We start from the raw sequence: 24,085 nt of genomic DNA, 5'->3' as shown, positions 1-24,085 counted from the left end.
CTATCCCAGGCCCCAAGATGACTTTCCACATCAAGCAGATGTTCACCTGCAGATCCGCCAATGTGGTATACTGCATCTGCTGTACCCAGTGTGGCTTCCTCTACATTGGGGAAACCAAGCGGAGGCTTGGGGACCGCTTTGCAGAGCACCTACGCTCGGTTCGCAGTAAACAACTGCACCTCCCAGTCGCGAACTATTTCAACTCCCCCTCCCATTCCTTAGACGACATGTCCATCCTGGGCCTCCTGCAGTGCCATAATGATGCCACCCGAAGGTTGCAGGAACAGCAACTCATATTCTGCTTGGGAACCCTGTAGCTTAATGGTATCAATGTGGATTTCACCAGCTTCAAAATCTCCCCTCCCCCCACTGCATTCCAAAACCAGCCCAGCTTGTCCCCGTCTGCCTAACCTGTTCTTCCTCTCACCTAACCCCTACTCCCACCTCAAGCCGCACCTCCATTTCCTACCTACTAACTTCATCCCACCCCCTTGACCTGTCCATCCTCCCCGGACTGACCTATCCCCTCCCTAACTCCCCACCCATACTCTCCTCTCCACCTATTTTCTCCTCAATCTATACTCAGTCCGCCTCTCTCCCTCTCCCTATTTATTTCAGAATCCTCTCCCCATCCCCCTTTTCTGATGAAAGGTTTAGGCCCGAAACGTCAGCTTTTGTGCTGCTAAGATGCTGCTTGACCTGCGGTGTTCATCCAGCCCCTCACTTTGTTATCTTGGATTCTCCAGCATCTGCAGTTGACATTATCTCTCAAGCCACACCTCCATTTCCTACCTACTAACCTCATCCCGCCTCCTTGACCTGTCCGTCCTCCCCGGACTGACCTATCCCCTCCCTACCTCACCACCGACACTCACCTCTACTGGCTCCATACTAGCCATCTTCAGTCCGCCTCCCCCTCTCTCCCTATTTATTTCAGAAACTTCTCCCCATTCCCCTTTTCTGATGAAGGGTCTAGGCCTGAAACGTCAGCTTTTGTACTCCTGAGATGCTGCTTGGCCTGTTGTGTTCATCCAGCCCCTCACTTTGTTATGATGTTAATTTGGGTCCAAGTTGTTTTACTTGTAACAAAGGGCACAATGCTAACACCCACAGGCAATGCTGAGAGCATTGGTAATGGCTTCCGTTAAATTATTAGTCTTTGAATTTCACAAGGAGGTGTTGGGATTGGCTAGTTTTGTGAATAATTATATTTTAAACTATTTAATCCCAAGATGAAATTGATTTGAGTATCTAGAAGTAGCTAATCAGCATTTCAAATTGTATACAAGGCCCATGTAATGTGCACTGACATGGAGACATTTATAACATATTCATTTAGGGAATGTGGTCATTGCTGGCTGGGCTAGAACGTATTGCTCATCCCTGGTTACCCTTGATAAGGGGTTGAGATGCTTTCTTGAATCACTGCAGTCCATTTTGTGTAGGTCCATCCATAGAGCTATAACACAGAGTTTCAGGATTTTAGAACGTGGAACATAGAAAAGTACAGCACAGTACAGGCCCTTCGCCCCACGATGTTGTGCTGTGGAATAATCCTAATCCAAAAATAAAATAACCTAACCTACATTCCCCTCAATTCACTGCTGTCTATGCGCACGTCCAGCAGTCGCTTAAATGTCACTAATGACTCTGCTTCCACGACTACCACTGGTAAACTATTCCATGCGCTCACAACTCTCTGGGTGAAGAACCTCCCTCTGACGTCTCCTCTATACCTTCCTCCTAACACCTTAAAACTATGACCCCTCGTGGCAGTCAACCCTGCCCTGGCAAAAAGTCTCTGGCTATCGACTCTATCCATGCCTCTCATTACCTTGTACACCTTGATCAGGTCACCTCTCTTCCTCCTTCTCTCCAGAGAGAAAAGTCCAAGCTCAGGCAACCTCTCCTCATAAAACAAGCCCTCTAGTCCAGGCAGCATCCTGGTAAACCTCCTTTGCACCCTCTCCAAAGCCTCCATATCTTTCCTATAATAGGGCGACCAGAACTGGACACAATATTCCAAGTGTGGTCTCACCAGGGTTTTGTAGAGCTGCAGCATAACCTCTCGGCTCTTAAACTCGATCCCCCTGTTAATGAAAGCCGAAACACCATATGCTTTCTTAACAACCTTATCCACCTGGGTGGCAACTTTGAGGGAGCTATGCGCTTGAACATTTTGACTTAGTAACACTGAAGGCAAGGTGATAGATTTAGAAGTCAGGATGATGAATGGCTTAAAGGGGAGTTTGCAGGTAGTGACATTTCTATGTTTCTATTGCCCTTTCCCTTCTGGATGGTAATAGCCATGGTCAAGGTGCCATCCAGGGGACCTTGGTGGAGAAGAGCCTGTAGCAAGCAATTGCAACATCAACATACAGGGTTTTGTAAGCTATAACCAAACCACAAGGAAACTTGTCTGTTTGCAAGCGAGAGAGAAAGAACAAAGACTCGGTACAGCTAATCATTATGATTTACTATGCAGAATGTAGGCGGGACCTTGTGTTTAAATTGAGACAAATTTCATGAGGATTTAAATGAGACTGGTAGGTTCTTGTAACAGAAAGGAATTTACAAGGTAATTCCTAGTGTTAAAATCAGCCCTGGGATAAGACTTCTTTTTTATTCGTTCACATGATGAGAGCATCGCTGGTGAGGCAGCATTTATTGCCCATCCCTAATTGCCCAGAGGGCAGCTAAGAGCCAAGCTCATTGCTGTGGGTCTGGAATCACATGTAGACCAGACCAGGTAAGGATGGCAGCTTCCTTCCCTAAAGGGCATTAATGAACCAGGTGGGGTTTTTCTGACAATGGATTCATGGTCATGATTAAGTTATTTTTAAATTAAAATTCCACCATCTGCCATGGCTGGGTTCAAACCAAAGTGCTTGGCCTGCTGTGTTCATCCAGCCTCACATTTTGTTATCTTGGAGTCTCCAGCATCTGCAGTTCCCATTATCTCTCTCTCTCTCTCTCTTCCCAAAATGTTATTTGGATCTCTGAATTAACATTCCAGAGATAATAGTACTGGGCTGTTGTCTCCCCCATCCAATTAGAAAAGGAAGTTAGGGATGGAAAATAGCTTTTGACAGGATGCAAAAGAATAAAGTGTCCACTTAAGAGACAGTATAATGTAACTGTAGCAGAAGATCTTCAGTCTTTTTTATATATTGAATGTGGTAAAATTGTTTGTAGTTTAGAGTTGCCTAATGTTTAGTGAGTTTTGTTTTATTTGTTACCATGCAAGTCTTAAAATCTTCTGTAACTCTTTCTGTCAGTCACTGGGAATTCAGATATCTTTTATAACGTATGGTCTCCATGGAAAGCATAATGCTGCAGAAAAGTAGTTGAACAATAAACTTAAAGGCTTTTTATTTGAATGAAGCATTTGTAATAAAGTAGATGAACCAGCAGCCCAATCAATACAATGACCAGGGCTATAATGTCTTCAAGGTGGCAAAATCCACCTTGGTGGGTATAACATGGCCTATGCAAACAGCAGGATGTGTGGCCACATATAACAGGCACTGCCAGGACAGTAGTCCACTCCCAAGAACTGCAAGCCTAATCAGAAAGCAAGCAGCTGAGCAGCCTAGACAACCATCACCAGAAGCAGTGGCTGATACTGATGCCACACCTAGAGGATGAAGCCCCTGCAACTGATATTATCACAGTCAAATAAATTGGATCTGTAGGCACCAGAGTCACTCAGGCAATCTTTAGCAAAAGCGTGCGCAAGTGCCTTTTAAGGGGAAATCATGTTTTTTAAAAAAGACACAGTCAATAGTGGACCACCGAGTTGTCTGGTACCCTCCCTTGAAGGGAGGGACTCCCTTCCCCCACCACTGGAAGAAGGCTAGCTGGGGCAGGAAGATTGATTGGTGACTCAAATGGACAGGCAACCTGTCTGCTAGCTGTTGGTGAAGTGGCAGGAAGGCATTGAGCTTACCACCTCAAACCTTCTGCATACTTATTGTCAGCATTTCCACTTCCAAGCCGGTCCCTAAACCCACTGTTAAATTCTGGCTGAAGTTAAAAGGTGGCCAGGGTTACCAAACAAATATTCCAGAGTGTGAAACAAAAGGTTAACTGAACCTTTATTCAAAAAATCTCTAATGAGCATGTGCATACAAAGCAATGTTGTAAGACTCTCCTGAAGGATCACTGGTTTCTCTCTGCAAATGCTGCCAGATCTACTGAGTTTTTCCAGCAATTTCTGATTTTATTTCTGATTTCCAGCCTCTATAGTTCTTTGGGGGGTTTTTTGGACCATGGAAGAAGCCTTGCCTTTATTAGACCCACTGAACCATGTAGACGGCCCTGAATATCTGGTACCAATGCTTTAGCAGATACCTCACCACTTCAGGCCTCAATAAAAACCAGACCTAGAACTGATCGATGCATTATTGTACACGATTGTCAGCAGTTCCAAATATTCTCATCAGACAAGACAAAAAAATGCCAAATATGACAATGTAATACAAGCTGTCAACTCCTATTTCAGTTTGAGACAAATCCCTGTTATAGATTGGGCAAAGTTTAATCGGCACAAGCAGAAGCCGGGGGAAACTACTGATTCTTTTGTAAATGATTTAATAGTATTTAATTCAACTGTTGCTGATAGTTGTCAAGATAGAAATTTGAAAGATGAGCTGGATAGCATTGCATTCAGGATGCTAGATAGTGCCAGATTAGAACTTTACAGTCTAAAAAAGACTTTATTAAATGCAGTGCAGTGCAAAAGGCAGACTTTGCAAGGAGACAAATTTTACAGACTTTTTTAAAAATTCAACCTGTCCAGATATATTGTGACACACCACTGGAGTAGATGTGGCTTGAAACTGGGCCTGCTGATTCAGTGATAGGGACATCACCATTGTACCACAAGAGTCCCAGACAGACTTCTTTATCCAAGGCAACAGAGAATTTCTGAGGAGACCCACCACTGAATATGACTCAGTCCAATTTGTTAATTTGAGGGCTGCCATTGAGCCAGCTGCCACAATGGGAAAAGAACGTGCTACAATCATCATTACTTTTTTTGTCCATATTGCAGCAGGAAAGCTCCACATCGGCAACAATCCTTTTCTGTCACTGGTGTTAATTGCAGTGCATGCCACAGCAAAGTCCATTTTCAGGTTATTTGTCAAAGCTACAATATAAAATTTTCATGTGCACACAAGTGTTCAAAATCAGACCAGACTGTTCAACAAGTAGGTGGCACAGAGGGACAGTATACATTCTTCCTGGGCGTAATGGTAACACCACAAATGATTCCTGGCATATTAATGAAACTAATTTAAAATTCATGTCCATTCTTTCAGAAACAATTCTGCCTCTGTAGCCTCAATTTCTGCAAAAATCTTCCAGTAAACATCAAGCAGCCAGAAAGAACATATTAAGATCATGAGTCATAGAGTTGTACAGCATAGAAACAGACCCTTCAGTGCAACTCGCCCATGCTGGCCAGATATCCTAAATCAATCTAGTCCCATTTGCCAGCATTTGGCGTATATCACTCTAAAGCCTTCTCATTCATATACCCATCCAGATGCCTTTTAAATGATGTAATTGTGTCCACCTCCACTACTATCTTTGGCAGCTTGTTCCATACACACACCAACTTCCATTTGAAAAAGTTATCCCTTATGTCTCTTTTAAATCTTTCCCCTCTTACCTTACACCTATACCTTCTAGTTTTGGACTCCTGTACCCAGAAAAAACCCCTAGCTATACACCTTATCCACCCTCTTCATGATTTTTATGAACCTGTATAAGGTGACCCCTCAGTTTCTGATGCCTCCGCAGAAAATAGCCCCAGCCTATTTAGCGCCGCCCGACAGCTTAAACGCTCCAATCCCGGCAACATGCTTGTAAATCTTTTCCAAACCTTTTCAAGTTTCATGACATATTTTCTCTAGCAGGGAGACCAGAATTAAATGCAGTATTCTAAAAGTGGCCTAATCAATTTCCTGCACAGCCATAAATGACATCCCAACTCCTATAGTAAATGTGCTGACCAATGAAGGCAAGCATGCCCATTGCCTTTGTCACCACGCTGCCTGCCTGTGATTCCACTTTCAAGGATCAGTGCACCTGCACCCCTAGATCTCTGTTTGGCAATGCTCCCAGGGCCCTATCATTAACTGTATAAGTCCTGCCTCACCCAAATGCAATCATTTATCTAAATTAAACATCATCTGCCACACCATCTTTGATGCCTGGGTCAAACTGCCTTTTCTGCAATGGTTAGAAATTATTGGTTTCCTGTAAGTCATTCCAAAACAACATTGTTCTTTCTTAAACAGCTGCACACGTACTTTTGATCTATCTTTATTCTCCACTAGCAGCAAGATAATGTTGATTCATTTACCCATATGCTAGTCTTCATTCATGAAACACCATTCCTCAGACCAAAGGAAGATACTGCAGATCTTGGATTTCCTTTGAAGAAAGTGTAGAAGTGGGAACAGCATGCACGAAGAATGATAATGATTAGCCTTGAAATGAAGTCCTTGATCTAAATTTGCTCTTTAAGGAAAGAGTGGAAAAGAATGACACTGTCGTTAGCAGCAAAGGGTCTGCTAGATGAAGAAACTGAAGAGATGTCACAGTTGCCAGAAGTTGATAAAAAGTTATTCAGAGAGAAAGATATGCTTAACTCCAAACTACATCAAGCCCAAAGCCCAATATTGATCACACAGAGATTATCCACCTGCAAAAATATGTGCTGGTGTCTGCAATTGAGATCCTTCAGCAAATCATGGAAAAACTCAAAAGGGTTCATTTAGTAAAACATTAAGCAAGAAATAAATGGAGCTTGTAACCAAAGTAATAGTAATAATCATGGGAAATTTAATCTTTATTCGGGCCAGACAAATCAGATTGGCAAAGGTAGTCTGGAAGATGAGTGTATCGATTACTTTTATGTAAGTTTCCTGAAATAATACATTATGGAATCAAGCAGGAGTAAAACTATTGTGTAATGAGCCTGTAATAGTTATGTCTAGTACAAATCCATCTGGGTAAAAATCGTCATTATATAGTTGATGTTCAGTTTATTCTCCAATAATAATCCAAATTATATACAGTCATACAGTGCCAGGTACCTGTGGCCATGTCTTCTTATCAGCTTGACTCTGCAGCTCACTAATAGCACAATTTTTTTCTATCAGCAGTAACTAAAAGTTTTGCAAGGATTTTACATTTTTCAAAAGTATTTAAAGGTGTATAGAAATACATAAAAATGATCAAAAGTATTCAAATATTTATTCAATTAAAAAATATACAAAAAGTTCAAAACCGTTTAAACTCACTATAAAGTATCAATCTGAACAGCGAGTGCTTCAGCTCAGGGGCTGTGATGGCTTCTAGTCGTGTTAATAAGATATAGCTTTATTGAGTATACACCTCACCAGTAGGCATCAAATGTAAGTTCGCTGCTGGAGCCCTGCTGCAGGCATGACAGCAAATTTCTGCTGAATCCTTCAGACAAGATAAATTTGGTTCTTTTGGACAACTTCACCATTTCGATGATGATTCAAGATATTGGTTTAGATGAAAAGACCTAAGGTAATGAAACTATGTTTACTGATTATACTCAGGAGGATGCAAATGTAACTGTGAACAGGACACAAAGAGGCTGCAAGGAGCTATGGACAGAATAAATTTGAGAGCAATAAGGTGAAGTATAATGTGAAGAAGTATAAAGCTATTCACTTTGATACTAAAAATGATGGAGCAAACTGCTTTTCAAATGTGAAATGATTAATTGTTGATATGTAAAACAACTAATTTTAGTGTGTGACTACATCAAGCAATTAGGAAGGCAAATATCACATTGACCTTCATTGGGAGGGTACTGGAGCCTAAGAAAATGGACCTTTTGCTTCAGTTGCACAGGATTTTGGTGAAGTCAGAACTGAAGTAGTATTGCCAATTCCATTCTCCATACATAAAGAAGGATAAATGTGCATTGGCAATGACACAGGGAAGGCTCATTAGAATGGCCCTGGAGATGAGGGGATTGTCCAATAATCAGAGGCTGAGTAAATTGGGCCTATACTCCAGGGTTTAGAAGAATGAAAGAAGAATGAATGACCTCATTGAAATACACAAGATTCAGAAGGGATTCAACATGGCAGACTCTGAGAAGTTGATTTCTCTGGCCATTGAATTTAAAGATATGGGGTCACAGTCTCAGGATATGAGGTTCATCATTAAGGACAGAGAAGAGGGGATACTGTTCATTTAAACTTGTGAAGCTTTGGCATTGCCTAATCCAGATGTCCCATCAAGTTTATTAAAGAAAGAGATTTATGGATGTCTCGGGGATTCAAGGGATATGGGGAGAAGGCAAGAAAGTGGATTTGAAGGTGAAGATTAGTCACAATTATATCGAATGACAAAGCAGGCTCAAGGGTGATGTGATCTACTTCCACCACTACTTCATATGTTCTGTAACCTAAACTCTGGTCGTTTTTGCTGAAGCACACATGCTTTGCTGATTTCATAGTGTCCATTTAGATCTTAGTAAAAACTCTCTAATATTAGTTTTAAGAATGTTAACATATGATCTTATGTTTGTACAATACTGAAGTAATCAGATTACCCATGTTTACACATTTAAAATCCCCCCTCATCTAAAAATTTCTAGACATTCTTTTAAGGAAACACATTGTTGTCTTATGTTAGCCCTTGTTAGATTTCTCTTCCACTCCACACTACACCCTCACTCACACCACCACCCTACTCCATCAACCAATCTCCTGCTCTAGATTAACACCATACCATACTGTCCCTTTATCTAAGATTATCTCTGAAACTTCTCAAAAGATTCATGAATAGAATAAATTGTCTTAGGAACCTTATTTATTTCTGTTCGAATGACCCATCTTTTGATACAATTGTATTGTCAGTATTGCACTGGCACAATATGATATGATGAGGAGTATTCCAAAGCAGGCTGCTACAGCATCAGAACCAGCTAAATCACAGTTCATCCAGCTGAGGCCATACCTTGTGTAAAGAAGTTCCCTCTCCTTACAAACTTCTGTGCTATTAACCTGGAGGACAAAATACAAGTAAAGACCAACGGCTGTTGTGTAACCCAAGGATGCCAACACATTGAAAATGACGTCAAAAATCAACCACTTCAGGGATATTTTATGTAAATATTGAGCATTCTTAACCATGATTCCCATAGTGATGGCAAACATAGCAATAGTTACTCCAATGCCACTGTAGAGTTCAGGTGCTCGCATTAAAATAAACTGTCGATCAAGCTCTTGTACTTGTTTGAGTTGCTCCCCTTCAAATGGAGAATAATCACTGTTGATACTGAAGAAACTTGTTGCCAGTCCACCATTACTGCTGTATCCTGAGAGAATAATGTATGATGCCACTACACACACCAACACCAGCATATTTAACACGATCTCCAGCATCTGAACTATACCTGACAAGAAAGGAATCATATGTAAGTGATCAATTAGATACGTTGCATTTTTCAACTTTTACTTCCTACACTCCTTTTATCTGGGAACGCACCAGTGAATGAAAGGTGATTCGTTTTTAAAAATTTTGCCTACATGACCTTGTGTTCGGGCTCTGTTTACTTGAATCAGATTGGCTTGCCAATGTGTCAATATAGTCCACATTTCCCCTGATGAAGCGGCAATGCTCCAACAGCTTGTGATTTCAAATAAACCTGTTGGATTATAACCTGGTGTCGTCTGACTTCTGACCATATCCTCTATGGGCCTCCTACTTATTTGACTCATCTCACCTGTTTCATTATTTTCTTGCTATTGGCACACATCATTGAAATGAAATAGAGCTTTCTGAGTGCCAAATCTCTTTTGAAACTTGCACTTTCATTGTCTGCTGTAAACTTTATTTGTTATGAGATTCTTTTGGGTGTAACTGATCACAAATGAACCTTGATAAATTTACATTTTGTCCAACTCCTAAAATAGTCAAGCAACACTTAAAAATATAAATATAATGTTAAAATTCAACAAAAATCATTTCACATCTCCAGCATTTGGGGTGGGCGCTGCTGTGTTTCATAATATGCAATTAGGTGGTGACATTAAAAATATTATCCAACTAATTTTAACACTATAAACTGGCAATGTAAACCATGGCTGCAAATATCTTGGCTAGCAGGGCCCACATAATACTCCTGTTATGCTATATATTATATAATTTGTTCCCAAGCTTTGTATCAAGCTTTTCATTATACATGAGAGCTATAACAGTACATAAAGTACAACAATTCAAGGTTTCTTTAGAAGCATTATTTATAGAGAATAGAAACTTTATTCTGCAAAATGTAACCAATGAATTGTGGTACTTCCGGTCTTTTCTATTAAACAAAATTTTACTGAACGTGTATGAACACAAAAATAAGTCTAAGGAAAGGATGGTGTTCAACCTTACAACCCAAAAATCTACGAAAGTTGCAACTGGCCTAGCAACGTCTTCTGAAGTGGCACCATACTTTGATTCTACTTCCCCTTCAGGAAGAATATACAAGTTTTTAATCACACCTCTTGCCTGAAGAGGTGTTTCAAGACTGTATCCTCATTGTCCTCCAGTTATGGTTTAACCTGAAACAGTAGTCAGGATTCTTCTTCAGTTCCCAGCCTGAAAGTAGATCCAACCCCCAATGCCACAAGCTTCACCATGGGTAAGATAAGGAGGCTTGTAACGGATATCAAACCCCACTGTGGCACCAATCTGATCCATAGAAGTCATCCACCTCAACAACCCCTGCACCTCTAGTTCATAGGCAGTATGTTATGTATGCAACTACAAGACCTTCCATGCTGGATTAGGCTTTCCTAGCTTTCCTGGTCTCTTATCCATCTATGAGATATCCTTTCAATGCTCAAGAATACAAGTTTCTTAAGTCTTTTCTGACCCTCGGGATCAGCCTGTGGTTGTTTTGTATATTTCTGCAACTTGCAACTTAGAAAAAGATACCAATGTGTTTCCTAAGAACATTCACAAACAAAATTTGACACGTAACTTCAGGTGACCAATTGCTTCATCAAAAGCGTCATTTTAAAGGAGGAAGAAGTGATGGTCAGGTAGAGAGGATGAGGGAGGGAATTCTAGAGTTAAGGGCTTAGACGTCTGAAGGAAAAGCTACCATGATGAGTTGAAGGTACAAGAGAGTAGAATTGGAAGAATGCAGAGATTGCAGAGGGTTGTAGGGCTCAAAGAGATTGCTGAGATAAGGAGGGCTGAGACTATGGAGGTTTCAAATGCAAGAATGAGAATTTGACTTTTAAGGTGTTGCTGGACAGAAGTGAGTTCCTAATGGCCAGTGGCCTACATTGTTTGACAATCTCACTTGAATTAAAATGAAACGTTTCATATTGTTATAAAGTTTAGTCAGAGGTGACAGGCAGAGTAGTGGTAACTTCATTCTACATCTAGCATCTCTACATACCCTGGGGTGTTTGATTTGGGAAGTGGTTCATTCGTTAACTTCCTGGATCTAGGAAGAGTGTTAAAATTTGGAAATAACTTTACAAATTATTTCAGTTTTTCTCTGCTACTGGCATAAATTGTAACATTGTTGCTAAAATTAAATACTGTTGGGACCACCAACAGACCAGAGCAACCTCAGATTGATGGCCAATACAATCATTTGAAATAGACATTGTTCACCCATGACTCAGAATTAGCCACCAATTTTCCCACTGCATAATACTCATAAACAAAGCTCTGGGCAAACATATCTGTTTTTAAAAATATACTCTTGGGCTAGGGAATATCACTAAGCAGATTAACAAATATTGCCCCTTCTTTGGTTACTGTTGACAAGGTGCGTGGCCTTCTTGAACAACTGCAGTGCTTGTGGTGAAAATACTCATTACATGAACTCAATGTATGGCAGTCTCAGATTCTCCATGGAATAATTTCAACGATGGGAGTAGTGTTTAGCTGGAGGGCCAGGTTAATTTTTTTAAAATGTTTATTTTAAGAAAACAGGATCTTGCCTTCATTAAAGATATTATTAGCTCTAGACCAGCTCAACGTTAATTTTGAAGTAAAAAAAATTGTGCCACACAGGTGCCAAGCAATGACGATCTTCCACGAGAGAACATAACAATTACTCCCTTGACATTCAACGGCATTACCATCACTGAATTCCCCCAGTATCAACATCCTGAAAGCTAGATAAAATACTGTGGCTACAACAGTAGGTTAGAGGTTAGGAAATCAATAATCAGTTAGTCACCTTCTGACTCCCAAAGCCAGTCCTCCAATGACATGGCACAAATTAGCAGTGCAATGGAATACTCTCCTCTTAACTGGATGGGTGCAACAACAACTTGAAAGAAACTCAACGTCATTCAGGACAAAGCAGCCCATTTGATTGGCACCAAAACCACCTTTACCATTTGCTTCTTTCACCATCAACATGCAGCGACAGAAATGTGAACCACCTGCAACATGTAAGGCACCACCTCACCAAAGCCCCTTCAACAATACCTTCCAACACTCTGCTATCTAGGACTAGAGCAGCAGATGCATGGGGAACCACCACCTGCAAGTTACCCTCTGGTAATACACCATCCAAGCTTGGAACTATATCACCATTTCTTTACTGACGCTGGGTCAATATTTGTAACTCCCTTTTGAACAGTATTGTGGATGTCTATAGACACTAAGAACTGCAGCATTTCAAGATGACAGCTCACTACAAGCTTCTTCATGGCAGTCGGGGTGGGAAATCAATGTTGGCCTAGCTTGCAATGCTCACATCCCATGGTTGAATTAAAAGAAAGAACAAATATGCATTTCTTTAGTATATCCTTCTGGCAAAATAAAACACACTAGGTGGAAAATCTTATATTTTGGCAAAGTATAATTTTCAAGTTTAATGGAATGTTTCTCAACCATGAAGCCTAGTGAATTTTTTTACAATATCGTTCTAAACTTGCTTATTTACCTACTGCACACCTATAGCACCCCTCTCATCCAACACTAGTCCCATTCCCCTACTTTCTATGGTCAGAAATATTGTGGGATATTCCAGGATATACTGGCAATCTTGGTGCCATGGAATCCCAGCCTTAAGCCCAGTGAAGTATTAGCAATCCAGAGTTGCCCTTCACTGCCACTGCAATGGCACAGCAGTCACAAACAAATGCTTTCCAATGCATAGAGGTGACGCTGACACTTTCTGCAGTTTCAACAGCGTTTTCTGACACGTTTAAGAACCAGACCGCACAGCTTCGATGCTCTTAGCCACATCCCATTTTATAATCTTCTCTAAATTACTGCTATTGTTTCCCCAATACTCACTGTAGGCCTGGATTTTATCATTGTTCAATGTGAGACAATTGTATATGAGGAAGCGTTTAGTTGCCTCAAAAGATTTAATTTACAAGCACCAAAAGTGAACAGAAAATAAACTGCAAGATAACAAAGTGTGAAGCAGCAGGCCAAGCAGCTTCTCAGGAGCTTTTGTGCTCCTGAGATGCTGCTTGGCCTGCTGTGTTCATCCAGCTTCACACTTTGTTATCTTGGATTCTCCAGCATCTGCAGTTCCCATTATCACTGAGAAAATAAACTTCATTTGCCTCTTGGGACAGAAACAAACTGCTTTCATATCAAGCACAAAGAATTCTACAGTCAATGAGCGATCACTGCAGCCAGCTCACATCTACTGAAACCAAATGTCCATTCATTCCTGGCTGACTTGGTACTCTGCATTGTATCATGCAGAAGGTGATGATCTTCCTGCTCTATGTCCTCACCCACCTCATAAGATTCATTGTCCCAACTCTCCAGTATCCAACAAATCCCCTCATTGCATGCTCCAGTTGTGTACAGCTCAGCATGCTAGAATTAAGCAACACACTGTCTGGAGTATGCTTCAGGACATGCCACCCACGCACTGCCCAACCCCTTTCCCCCCAGACTGATCTGGTTCTGAGTCTCAGTTTCAGAAGGCCTCTTGTCTGCTCCCCATTGTTTGAAGAATGGGTCACATTGTATCTGCTCTCCGCCTCAGTCAGGGGGTTGTGTATCAGAGTCATCAACTATGATCACAGTAGGTAGACTCATCTCCAAATAAAAATCCTTGTCAAACATCTGGTTAGGCACAGAAAACACACGAGGGTTCCCATGGCTATAAGCACCGTGGCAGCTGCCAGGGCATGGTGTACAAACTTCTAGAAAGTGGGACCAATGATCACAGAAATTGCACATTGATGGAATGGAACCACTTTCTATTACTAAACTGAGCTGTACTGTGATATGACTCTCTCAGTGTGACATGTGTACAGTCTTAGCACCCTGTATCCAGGTGTAGATAACTATATTAGCAGATCTTTCTGCCCAGGCTGCAGGACGCACCCCACCATGGGGAAATGAGATGATACAGTGTGACGTGGTACAAATGGGATCATTAACAGCCTTCATATATTTGTGGGCAGATGAGTGAGAAATCCCACACAGGTCCCCAGCGACTCCTAAAAGTGCAATGCAGCTGTTACCTTGTCAGCCACTGGGGTAAGATGGTCACCCAATCCTTCCTGTCACAGGTCCCACTCCTGCAGTTGGCACTGTGACAGTATCCTGGGACGTCCTCAATCCGTACAGACACAGCACCTTATCTGGAGGAAATGGCATCTTGGCTTCTCACACCAATCTCACAAATTTCTCATCATAGCTCAATATATTCAAGAACAGCGAAGAGTACATCCAGTGTGGTAGCTTATCTGTTATCAGAGATAATGGGAACTGCAGATGCTGGAGAATCCAAGATAACAAAGTGTGAAGCTGGATGAACACATCCAGCTTCACACTTTGTTAGCTTATCTGTTAGATTACTTTGTTTTGGTAACTGGCAATAGTTTCTTTTCAGTGTCAAAATTAAGTAATAAATTTTTCATTATGGATGAAGTGAGATTAGGAAACACTTTGGCAAAAGATGGTGGGTGTTTGGAACTCTTCTGAAAGTAGCAAATGATACTAGACCAATGATTAATTTTCAAGTTGAGATAGTTTTGTTAACCATAAGTATTAAAGAATATGAACAAAGGTCAGCCTTGTTCTCACTGAATGGCAGGAGAGGTTTGAGAGATCAAATAGTATAACACACAAACAGGAATATGCTGTTAGAAGATGTTATGTAAAATATTACACAGCTAGTTTTGTCAAAACAAGAAAAAAATATATTTCTTCTTTGTGGAAGAGTCTAATCTCAAAACTGATTTATAGATGGAGAAAAATGATTAAAAAATACAGCAAACTGAAGGCGGGATATCAGTACTTACAAGAAGTTCTGGTACAAGTGGTCAGACTGTCAAAACCTGCAATAACATTTGCCCAGAAAAAGCACAGAATGACCATCTTATACCCTAAGTCTGACCAGCAGCCAGTCATAGAAAAAACAAACTATGGAACTGATGTTAGATGGATGGGTAAGATTGCACTCTGATCATCAGTGAACTTCATGTAACTTTGCATAGAGTGAACATACAAGCATTGGCCAAACTGCTACTTGACATCTACTAAAATAAAATTGATATTTTGAGCGTTTGGGTAGCTGGACAATTGGCTTGCAATGCAAATGACGTCAAGTGTGTGGATTCAATTCCTGCACCAACTGAGGTTAAAAAGGGGTAGACTGTCAAAGTCATTTGGCAGAATGCTCTGTCACCAGAACTTCCAACAAGTAGCAAAGACATCGGTTGGGTCGTGGTAAGGGCACTGCCTGTGAGATCCTTCATGTACGCATGGACATTCTGCGCCACCACACTTTGCCCTCAAAGTGGCTGCAGGGTTGGAGGATGGTGGGTAGAGACAGTCACACATCTCCTGCTGGAATGTGCCTTTGCAAAGGAAGTCTGGAGAAAGATGCAGCGGTTTTTGTCAAGGATTCCAAGTAGCTCCATGCTGCAGGATTCCATGCTCTACCATCTGTTCCCCGGGATGCACACTGAGACAAATGTCAACTGCACCTGGAAGACCATCAACTCAGTGAAAGATGATCCTTGGTCTGCTCAAAACTTGCTAATCTTTCAGAGTAAGGAGTTGACCTCAACTGAGTGTTGTAGACTGCCACATCCAAAGGTCTAGGACTATGTGCTGAGAGATGCACTAAAGCTTGGGGCAGCTGCCGTCAAGGTACAGTGGGGAAAAACATATGTCTGAGGTCTTTTTGCTGAAGTTAAATAGAGGTCCATTCCATTATCAGACCCTTCCATGCCTCTCATTTTTTAAATCAAGTACAGGTAAGAAATGCCTTTGGTTTGTTTGCTGAACAGCGTCAAACTCCAATGTTTGTTTCTTTCTTCATATGCTACTGTACAGAACTAAACTACTTTAGTGACTACATACATATATAAAGATATTCTTATGAATAAAGTGTATTTCTGAGATTTTAAAAAAATTCCTTCTCAACCTCTTCCCCTCACCTGAGGCATGGTGACCCTCAGGTTAAACCACCACCAGCCAATTATCTCTAATGAGGGAGCAGTCCTATGATCTGGTAAGAGTGGTGACTTTACCTTTACTTTACTAGGTGTTTACATAAATTTTAAAAAGCCATGAACATTTAATGGTTCTCTCTGCATTAGAAACAAAGGAAGAAACCTAACAGATAGTTGCTTTTCATCTATGAAGCCTACATTTGATTGCATGCGGCTTTCACAATATTCCAAAGAAATGTGTGAATTCCCTTCACAATCAACTAACAAAATTGATACATAATTTAGAAAAGTGAGCAACCTGACAGTGTCAAACCATGACATAAAAAAACGTGGTAAAATGATAAGGCTTGACCCCAAGAGTAAAAATGTAAGGAAGTACGATATAGAGAAGGTTCACTGAAACGTAAGGATGTCATTAATGAGGAATTAATAGATGGATATAGAATACATGTAATCCAAAAGGAACTTGTGGTGTAATGATGTGGCCAGAAATTCTGGGTTCAGTTCTAGGGCAGCATAGTGGCTCAGTGGTCAGCATTGCTACTCACAGCGCCAACAACCCAGGTTCAAATCCAGCCTCAGGTGACTCTGTGGAGTTTGCATGCTCTCCCTGTGTCTGTGGGTTTCCTCCAGGTCCTCTGTTCTCCTCCCACAATTCAAAATTGTGCGGGTTAGGTGGATTGGCCATGCTAAGTTGCCCATAGCATCCCGGAATGGGGAGGCTAGGCAGGTTAGACATGGGAATTAGGTGGTATGGGTCAGATGCTCTTTGGAGGGGTGATGCGGATTTGATGGGATGAATGGCCTGCTTCTACACTGTGGAGATTATGACACACTGATCATAACACATGCAATCAAGATTCTTATTGTAAATTGATTGATTTTAAACAGCTCTGTGAAGGTAAGATCATAAAAGGGAAATCAGCACATTTAGCAAAGTAAAGTTAGATCAGGCATTACAAAAACTTTATTCCAAGTCAAACATTTGTCCAACATGTAAATAGCAGCAAAAAGTGGCATTATTAAAATACAAGTGGAGTGGATGCACAGCTGGATGCCACTGAATAAATGAAACAATTTGGCATTAACTGATGTCAGATATGATGTTTGTATTTGATTAATCTGTTATCTTTGAAAATATGATACTGTTAAAGCCTTTAATTATGTAGATCATTCTCCTCATGCCTTTGCACTGTTTCAACACAAAGTCCAAGCTGTTAACCAGAAAATAATTTTGGCACAACTCAAAAATAACCAAAAGAGAAATACAGATGAACGTAGGATAAGAAACTCAAACAACCTTCCCATAATTTGCATTTCCTGGTATGTGCTTTCTCAAAGTGTCTAAAAATCAAAGGAATTTTGAAGGAGTCTTTGTAAGTGAGCAGAAAGTGAACCAGTTTGAATGCTCAGTATCCAATTTAAAGACGAAGATAGAACAGCATTAAACATATATAGAGTTAGAAACCAAAGGAATTTAGTTTTCATGTTCAATTTCAAAGTTAAGAACGTTTTTGACAAATTAGCAACAAGATTAATTTGCAACTGAGGAAATTCTTCTCAAATCTAAACTGATCCTCAGGATCCAGATCAAAAGTGAATGAATTCTACTTCGAGCTTCTCCCATCTACGAGGGGAAAATCTACAAAAAAATTCATGCTTTCAGGTTGCCTTCAAATTATCGTCCTGAAGATGCGTGCCACTTCAATTGATCATCTTTCAGTTCCAATCTCTCAAATGTGTCAGAAGTGGCAGATGATTCGGCATCAGTTTAAACCCACCTCTGTAGATTAGGGAGGAAAACATTCTTTTGGTCACCAGTGAGCTACACCATGTCATAACGTAAATTTTGCAGTCAAATGCTCAAACCCATTCTCTCACCCAAGTGTAAGCTGTATCACAACTTTATGCTTTGACAAAACCATGCAAATGGAAAATTATTTTATGTTTAATGGCAAAAGGAGTCAAAGAACTGTCGGAGATACAACTCTCCCTAAAATTTTATTGCAATAAGAACACAAAACGTCTGCATCCAGGATGCCTGTAGCCGGCAGTTCTCAACAATAAATTTAGGAACAAGCATTTGTTTGATGAACGCACACCAAGACTGTATCTCTCTTCATAATACTTAAAATTATAAAGTGATACTTTCAAATCAATATACTCCTCCTTCAAGAGAAATTGTAAAAGAGGCTGCAAAATTTATGACTGTGTCCAATCTGACAGTGCTGATATAGTACCTGAGTGATGAACAAAGTTCTGTTGTAATAAATCCAGATTTGTTTGTCTTGTTAAATAAGAAGCAGGTAAAGAACATATCATAAAATGCTCATTTCAGTAAAGCAATTCAACATGACCATGCTGATTATTAATCTTTAATACCCAGCAGACCTGAATGGAAAGATCTGAAACTGCATTTAATCCTCTTTATAATGGACTGCAAAACAAAGACAGATACTAGTCTAAGATTAGCAATGTCTTAAAACAGGAAGAGGGCAAACAATTAGGAAACAGTTATCCCAAGCCACTTGTAAAGCTTTTTTGCTGTGTTCAAAGTCTCGGTTTCAGTTTTAGTTGCAACACCAAAGATATTTTCCATGTGAAAACTTGAAATTTAAGAAAACTATGCAAGATTTAAAATTCAGAACATTTTATTAGCATTCATTTTGAAGCTGCAACAATTGCGCTAGTTTTCAATATCATTGTTAATTCCATGTACTTCAGTTCCATTCTGCTAACACCTTTAATAACATGCACAAAAGCAAATATTACATTATGTACAGTTTACTAACATTAAAAGCAATGTCTTGAATTAGTCAAACAGATCAAAATAAAGGCTTTTCAGAAATACGTGGTTTAACATAGATGATGTATAAAAGCTTCAAAAATATAAAAATTAAGCTTACTAAAATGCATAATGCAATTCTTCAGTAGTTTTTTAAAAAAGGTGAGTAGTGAGTATAATTACAAAATAAATTTTTCACTTATTTTAGATTTGTTCAGAATTTTAATCATGCTTAATATTCTTATTGAACATTTTGAATTTTTGTTAATATAGTGCATTAAGAGGGCAATGGAACATTACTAATATTTTTGTAGTGTCTACCATTAACTACTTGGAGATAGTCGTTTTTAAAATTCAACTTGTTTGGACATGTTATAACATTCTGTATCTCAAAATGGGACCTGAACCCGGTTCTCTCAGCCCAGAGATCTTCTAGCCCAGACTATCGAAGCACCACAAACCCTTTTGTGGCTTCTATTTCTTCAAGCCCCAACAATTTCTTTAAATCTAAATTGCACTAAATGATATTTCCATTGTTATCAAACAGCTTATTAGCCTCATGATTTAATGCCCAACCACAATCACTTTTGTGTTGCGGCTCATGCCAATAGATTGACGTCATTTAAATTGCTGTTTCATTGTTTTCTTACATTCAAGAGGAGTCGTTCATCCCATCATTATGCCCAAACTCCAGACTTGCACAGGATAATGTACTAAGCCACTTAAATATTTTGTTCCTTTTACAAAGAAAAAGGAATGCTTAGTTTTTTTGTTCAGCTAACCGAGTATATGGCACAGGTAAACAGGATTACTCTTAGCTGAAAAACTGCTCAAATCTGACGAACCATTTATAGGAAGCTATTGGATTTTGTTCACTTGTGCTTTCTTAAAACTTTAAACTGCAAGATTGCACTTAAGCATGTTCACCTCACAATTCAATGCAGGACACATCATTCTGCAATAATCAACATACTTCTTCAGACTGTCATTTATCCAAATCTGTTTTCTGAGAGGAAAATGCCTGTCAATTGTCTCAAGCGAGAAATGTAAAATATAAGTCAACCAAATCACAATCAGCTATAAAAAGTAAAAATGAACAACAGGCCTACAGACAAGCACCACTGCTATTGAACTCCTGATTACATCCAACCATACTACTTTATGTGTACAATGCGTATTGGCCACAAGTGTGAGATAGATCAAAATCAGAAGTGAGGAGCTAAGTGACTTTTGTGATCTCTCTCAGAAGATATTCTTCTCTTAAAGCATCTGTTATAATATTTTACATATATTTGAATGCTGCGGCCTTAAGAATTCTATAACATTTATAGAGTTTGCTATTTTCTGAGTAATGTGTTATTAAATTCAGACGCTATTTGACCTTACTAAAAAGCCTACAAAAAAAAGTTAAGAAACACCAACAAGTCCACACTGCATTGTTCTTTTAAGATGATTTCAATTGTTTTTGCAACAAGACATTCTCACACTCTAATTCAAATTGTAACAAATTCATTTGTCCCATTCAAATCCAAATTGAATGTTACAGATGTTAAATTTCATCTATTAAATAAAACTGAATGTTGCAAACAGATGATTCCTTCTTTCTGTTAGAGCACTGTACATATGTTGAGATGAATTAAAACTTAAACGATTGTTGTTTCGATATAGACTTCTTCTCTCATACCTTTCAGTCTCCTAACTTTTCGAAATGCCAGAGCTGCTGCGACTGCATTGAGCACATATATTATGATAGCAAGGCAGCCACACAGACCACCAACAATGTCAGCACCATGCAGACTACAGTTAAACCCATCATAGCCTTTACTCTTGTACATTTCCTCTCTCTCTTTACACACTTCTGATCTGTAGCTCTCAATCAAGTGTTGAAAATAAAAGTAAATAGCAGGTATGTAGCCAAGCGCAATTACTATATCCAGAACACTTTCAATAATCAGTAAGAAGGTAAATCGCCAAGGTATCCGAGCCAGGCCTAAAACTAGCATAAGGCACGCAAAAGACAACAAAGCTCCGCTATATGCCATTATGGCAATGACTGTTGGCAGCTTTAGCTGGTAAAATGCAACATCCAACTCGTTTACTTTTTCAGCCTCTGCTCCTTGGAATCCACTATATGCTGATCCAAATGTGTAGTAGTAGAGACTTCCCAGGCTGGAGAGATCTGTGTAGCCCCCAGTGCCACTGTAGGAGATTGCCCCACATATCAGAATTAACAGATTCAGAAGCACCTCCACCAACTGACAGAGACCTGCAACAAAACAACCAAAACACATCCAACTATTAACAACTAATCAGCAAGACGTAGCCACTCAATTCTTTCATCTGCAGACATAAACTGTGGACAGTTTGACAGAACTGCTGTCCCTAGAATAAAAGTGTCCAATTGAAACAATGGAGGATCTCTTACAATATTCACTTATTCTTCTAGACCTAATGTACATCTTCCACATAAGAATTGCCTCAGATGAATATCAGGAATTTTAGAAGACTAACGTCCTTAATACAAAAGTGCAGCAACACTCAGGGATCCCCACTGCATTTGCCCGAGTCAATGGCAACACTGTTGGTTGGATCACACACATGAAATAGATGATGGCTACTTTCCCACAGACACAAGACTAAAAAGGTACCCATGTCTACAGTGCAAGGTTGTCTGCAAACATTGACTGGGATTGAAGTTGATGTGAGAGAAATCCTTACAGTTGATGGGTGTACCTGCAGACAAGCAACCAGAGGAAGCTGAAGTCAAAAAATGAAAGATGGTTTGAAGTGACAGCCTGGCAAAAGGAAGAAATTTTATTCATCTAAGCCAGTTGTGGAAGGGATGCCCCTTATAGCCAAAAAGATGTTCAGTCCAGGATGACATACATTTTGAGCTTAGTCCATTGTCTGGGAGTATTAGAATAGATACAGGTGGAGGTGAAAAAGGCACATTTGAAGTCTGTAACAAGATATAGCTGGAGGTAGGCAAGGTGCAGATCTGGACACCTTTATGATTTGATAGGCTTCGAATAGGTGCTGACACCGCCTTACCCATGTCTCCTTTATTCTTCCACAGCACCTCTGACTTTAACTCTGTCCCAATCTACATTCTCTATTTCTCACTAGGTCATACATATCCAAACTGTGGATGATTTCTGTGCTCATTTGCATGTGTATTTTGGTTGTCACTTTGGACAAAAGCTCATTACAATTCCCATTTTTTTCCTCCCTTTTGTTTTAAAGATTTGATAGGGATTTGGGAGAACAGTGTACACACGAAAGGAGATTTGACTAAAAAAAAGATTTAGGAGAGATTAAGAAAATATACCTTAGCATCATTCATTTTATTCAGCACAAAATCATTCTAACTTTTATACCTTTGTGTCCTTTGATTTTGTACCTTCCTCACACTGTCGTTTAAAACTGGAAAACAGGTTATTTCTGTTCAAAAGATTAGTGCCCAGAGATGAATTTCCTTTAATTTTATGATGAGAAAACAAAAATATTAGAGATGCTGGAAATCCATAACAAAAGTAGAAAATGTTAGAGCCACCAAAGGTGTGATTTATTGCAAGGGATGGAACATAAAAGGGACGGTTTGCTACAAGTGCATAGAGTACTGACGAGTCCATATCTGCCACACTCTGTACAACTTTGGCCCAACTGAAGCAGTTCAAAGAACTCAACTGATTCCTGGGATAATAGAATTAACTTATAAAGAATGTTTGGGCAGGCTTCGCCTATAATGATTGGATTTCAGAAAAATGAAAGGAGATCTTAACAAAACAAAATCCTGATGGGATTCAACAAGACAGATGTTGAAAGATGGTTTCCCTTTGTGGGAGCACCTAGAACTAGGGGACCAAACTTCAAAAATAAAGGCACCTCCTATTTAAGACAAAGAAAATGAACATGTTTGACTCTTCAGCTCATCAGTCTTTAGAACTCTTTGCCAGGCAGCAGTGTAGGTGTGGTCAGTGAGTATTTTTATGGTACTGGTAAATAGAGTCTTAACTAACAAGCAAGTCAAAAGGGTGTTGGAAGTAGGTAGGAAAGTAGAGCTGAGGCCACAAACAAATTGGTCATGGCCTGATTAAATGGCGGAGCAGGCTGAAAGAGGCCAAATGGCCTTCTCTTGCTCCTAATTCATATCTTCGCAAAGAGGCAGAGAGGCAGAGTGCTACCTGCCAAAACACAAGACAGCATCAACTTGTTTACTCTTTTGATAGTTTCTGTCTGGCCTGCCAAGTGTTTTCAACATTTTCAAATTTTGCTCCCTATACAAAGGTTGAAATTCTATGAAGTGGGTGTTAGAAAAACATGCTTAACATATTATCACAAATCAGTGTGTCCTTCTTTGGAGTCACAGTGTATTCATTCTGCACAGTAGTGCACTTTAGTTTCTTCGTAACAGGAAGCAATAGCCAAGTGTGCCTGTTCCAAACCTAGAGAGTTACACAACAAGTGCGCAAAACCAGTTAAACCAGAAATGCTGCCTTCTGTCTAGCCCCAATCTGTTCTATCATAATGCAGCAACTAAAAAGAGACTGAGTTTCACATACCATAGATAACACAGTGTGCAGCTGGACGAGGACAGCAGACCAGATTGCATCGTTTCGGGTGGTGACCCTTCTTCAGAAAAATAATTTCCTGCTGCTCTGATGCTGCCTGGTCTGCCGTGCTCCTCCAGCTCCACACTGTGTTACCTCTGACTCCACCATCAGCAGTTCTTACTATCTCTGAGTGAGTTTCACTTACCTCTGAGGTTCAAAATCATTCCTATACTATACATTCCAATTTCACATTGGTTGCCATTTCAGCAGATTCAGATTCAATT

At 39.9% G+C, this 24,085-nt stretch overlaps 1 protein-coding gene across 3 annotated transcripts in view; it reads right to left on the bottom strand.

Moving 5' to 3' along the window:
- Positions 1–6,854: 6,854 nt before the first annotated feature.
- Positions 6,855–24,085, bottom strand: part of LOC125459800 (MARVEL domain-containing protein 3-like) — a 29,761-nt gene continuing 12,530 nt past the window's right edge. For 2 of the 3 annotated variants that reach the window (XM_048546663.2, XM_048546662.2), the window contains exon 4: positions 19,097–21,514. In XM_048546663.2, coding sequence (XP_048402620.2) covers positions 20,892–21,514 — 623 coding nt within the window. In that variant the 3' untranslated portion in view covers positions 19,097–20,891. Of the gene's footprint in view, positions 9,458–19,096; positions 21,515–24,085 lie in introns of those variants that run through there. The other variant, XM_048546664.2, reaches the window with a different exon arrangement.

Source organism: Stegostoma tigrinum, chromosome 16, assembly GCF_030684315.1.
Source record: "Stegostoma tigrinum isolate sSteTig4 chromosome 16, sSteTig4.hap1, whole genome shotgun sequence".
Lineage (NCBI taxonomy): Eukaryota > Metazoa > Chordata > Chondrichthyes > Orectolobiformes > Stegostomatidae > Stegostoma > Stegostoma tigrinum.
The sequence above is the reverse complement of the archived record's forward strand: the minus strand, read 5'-3'. Positions and strand labels throughout refer to the sequence as shown.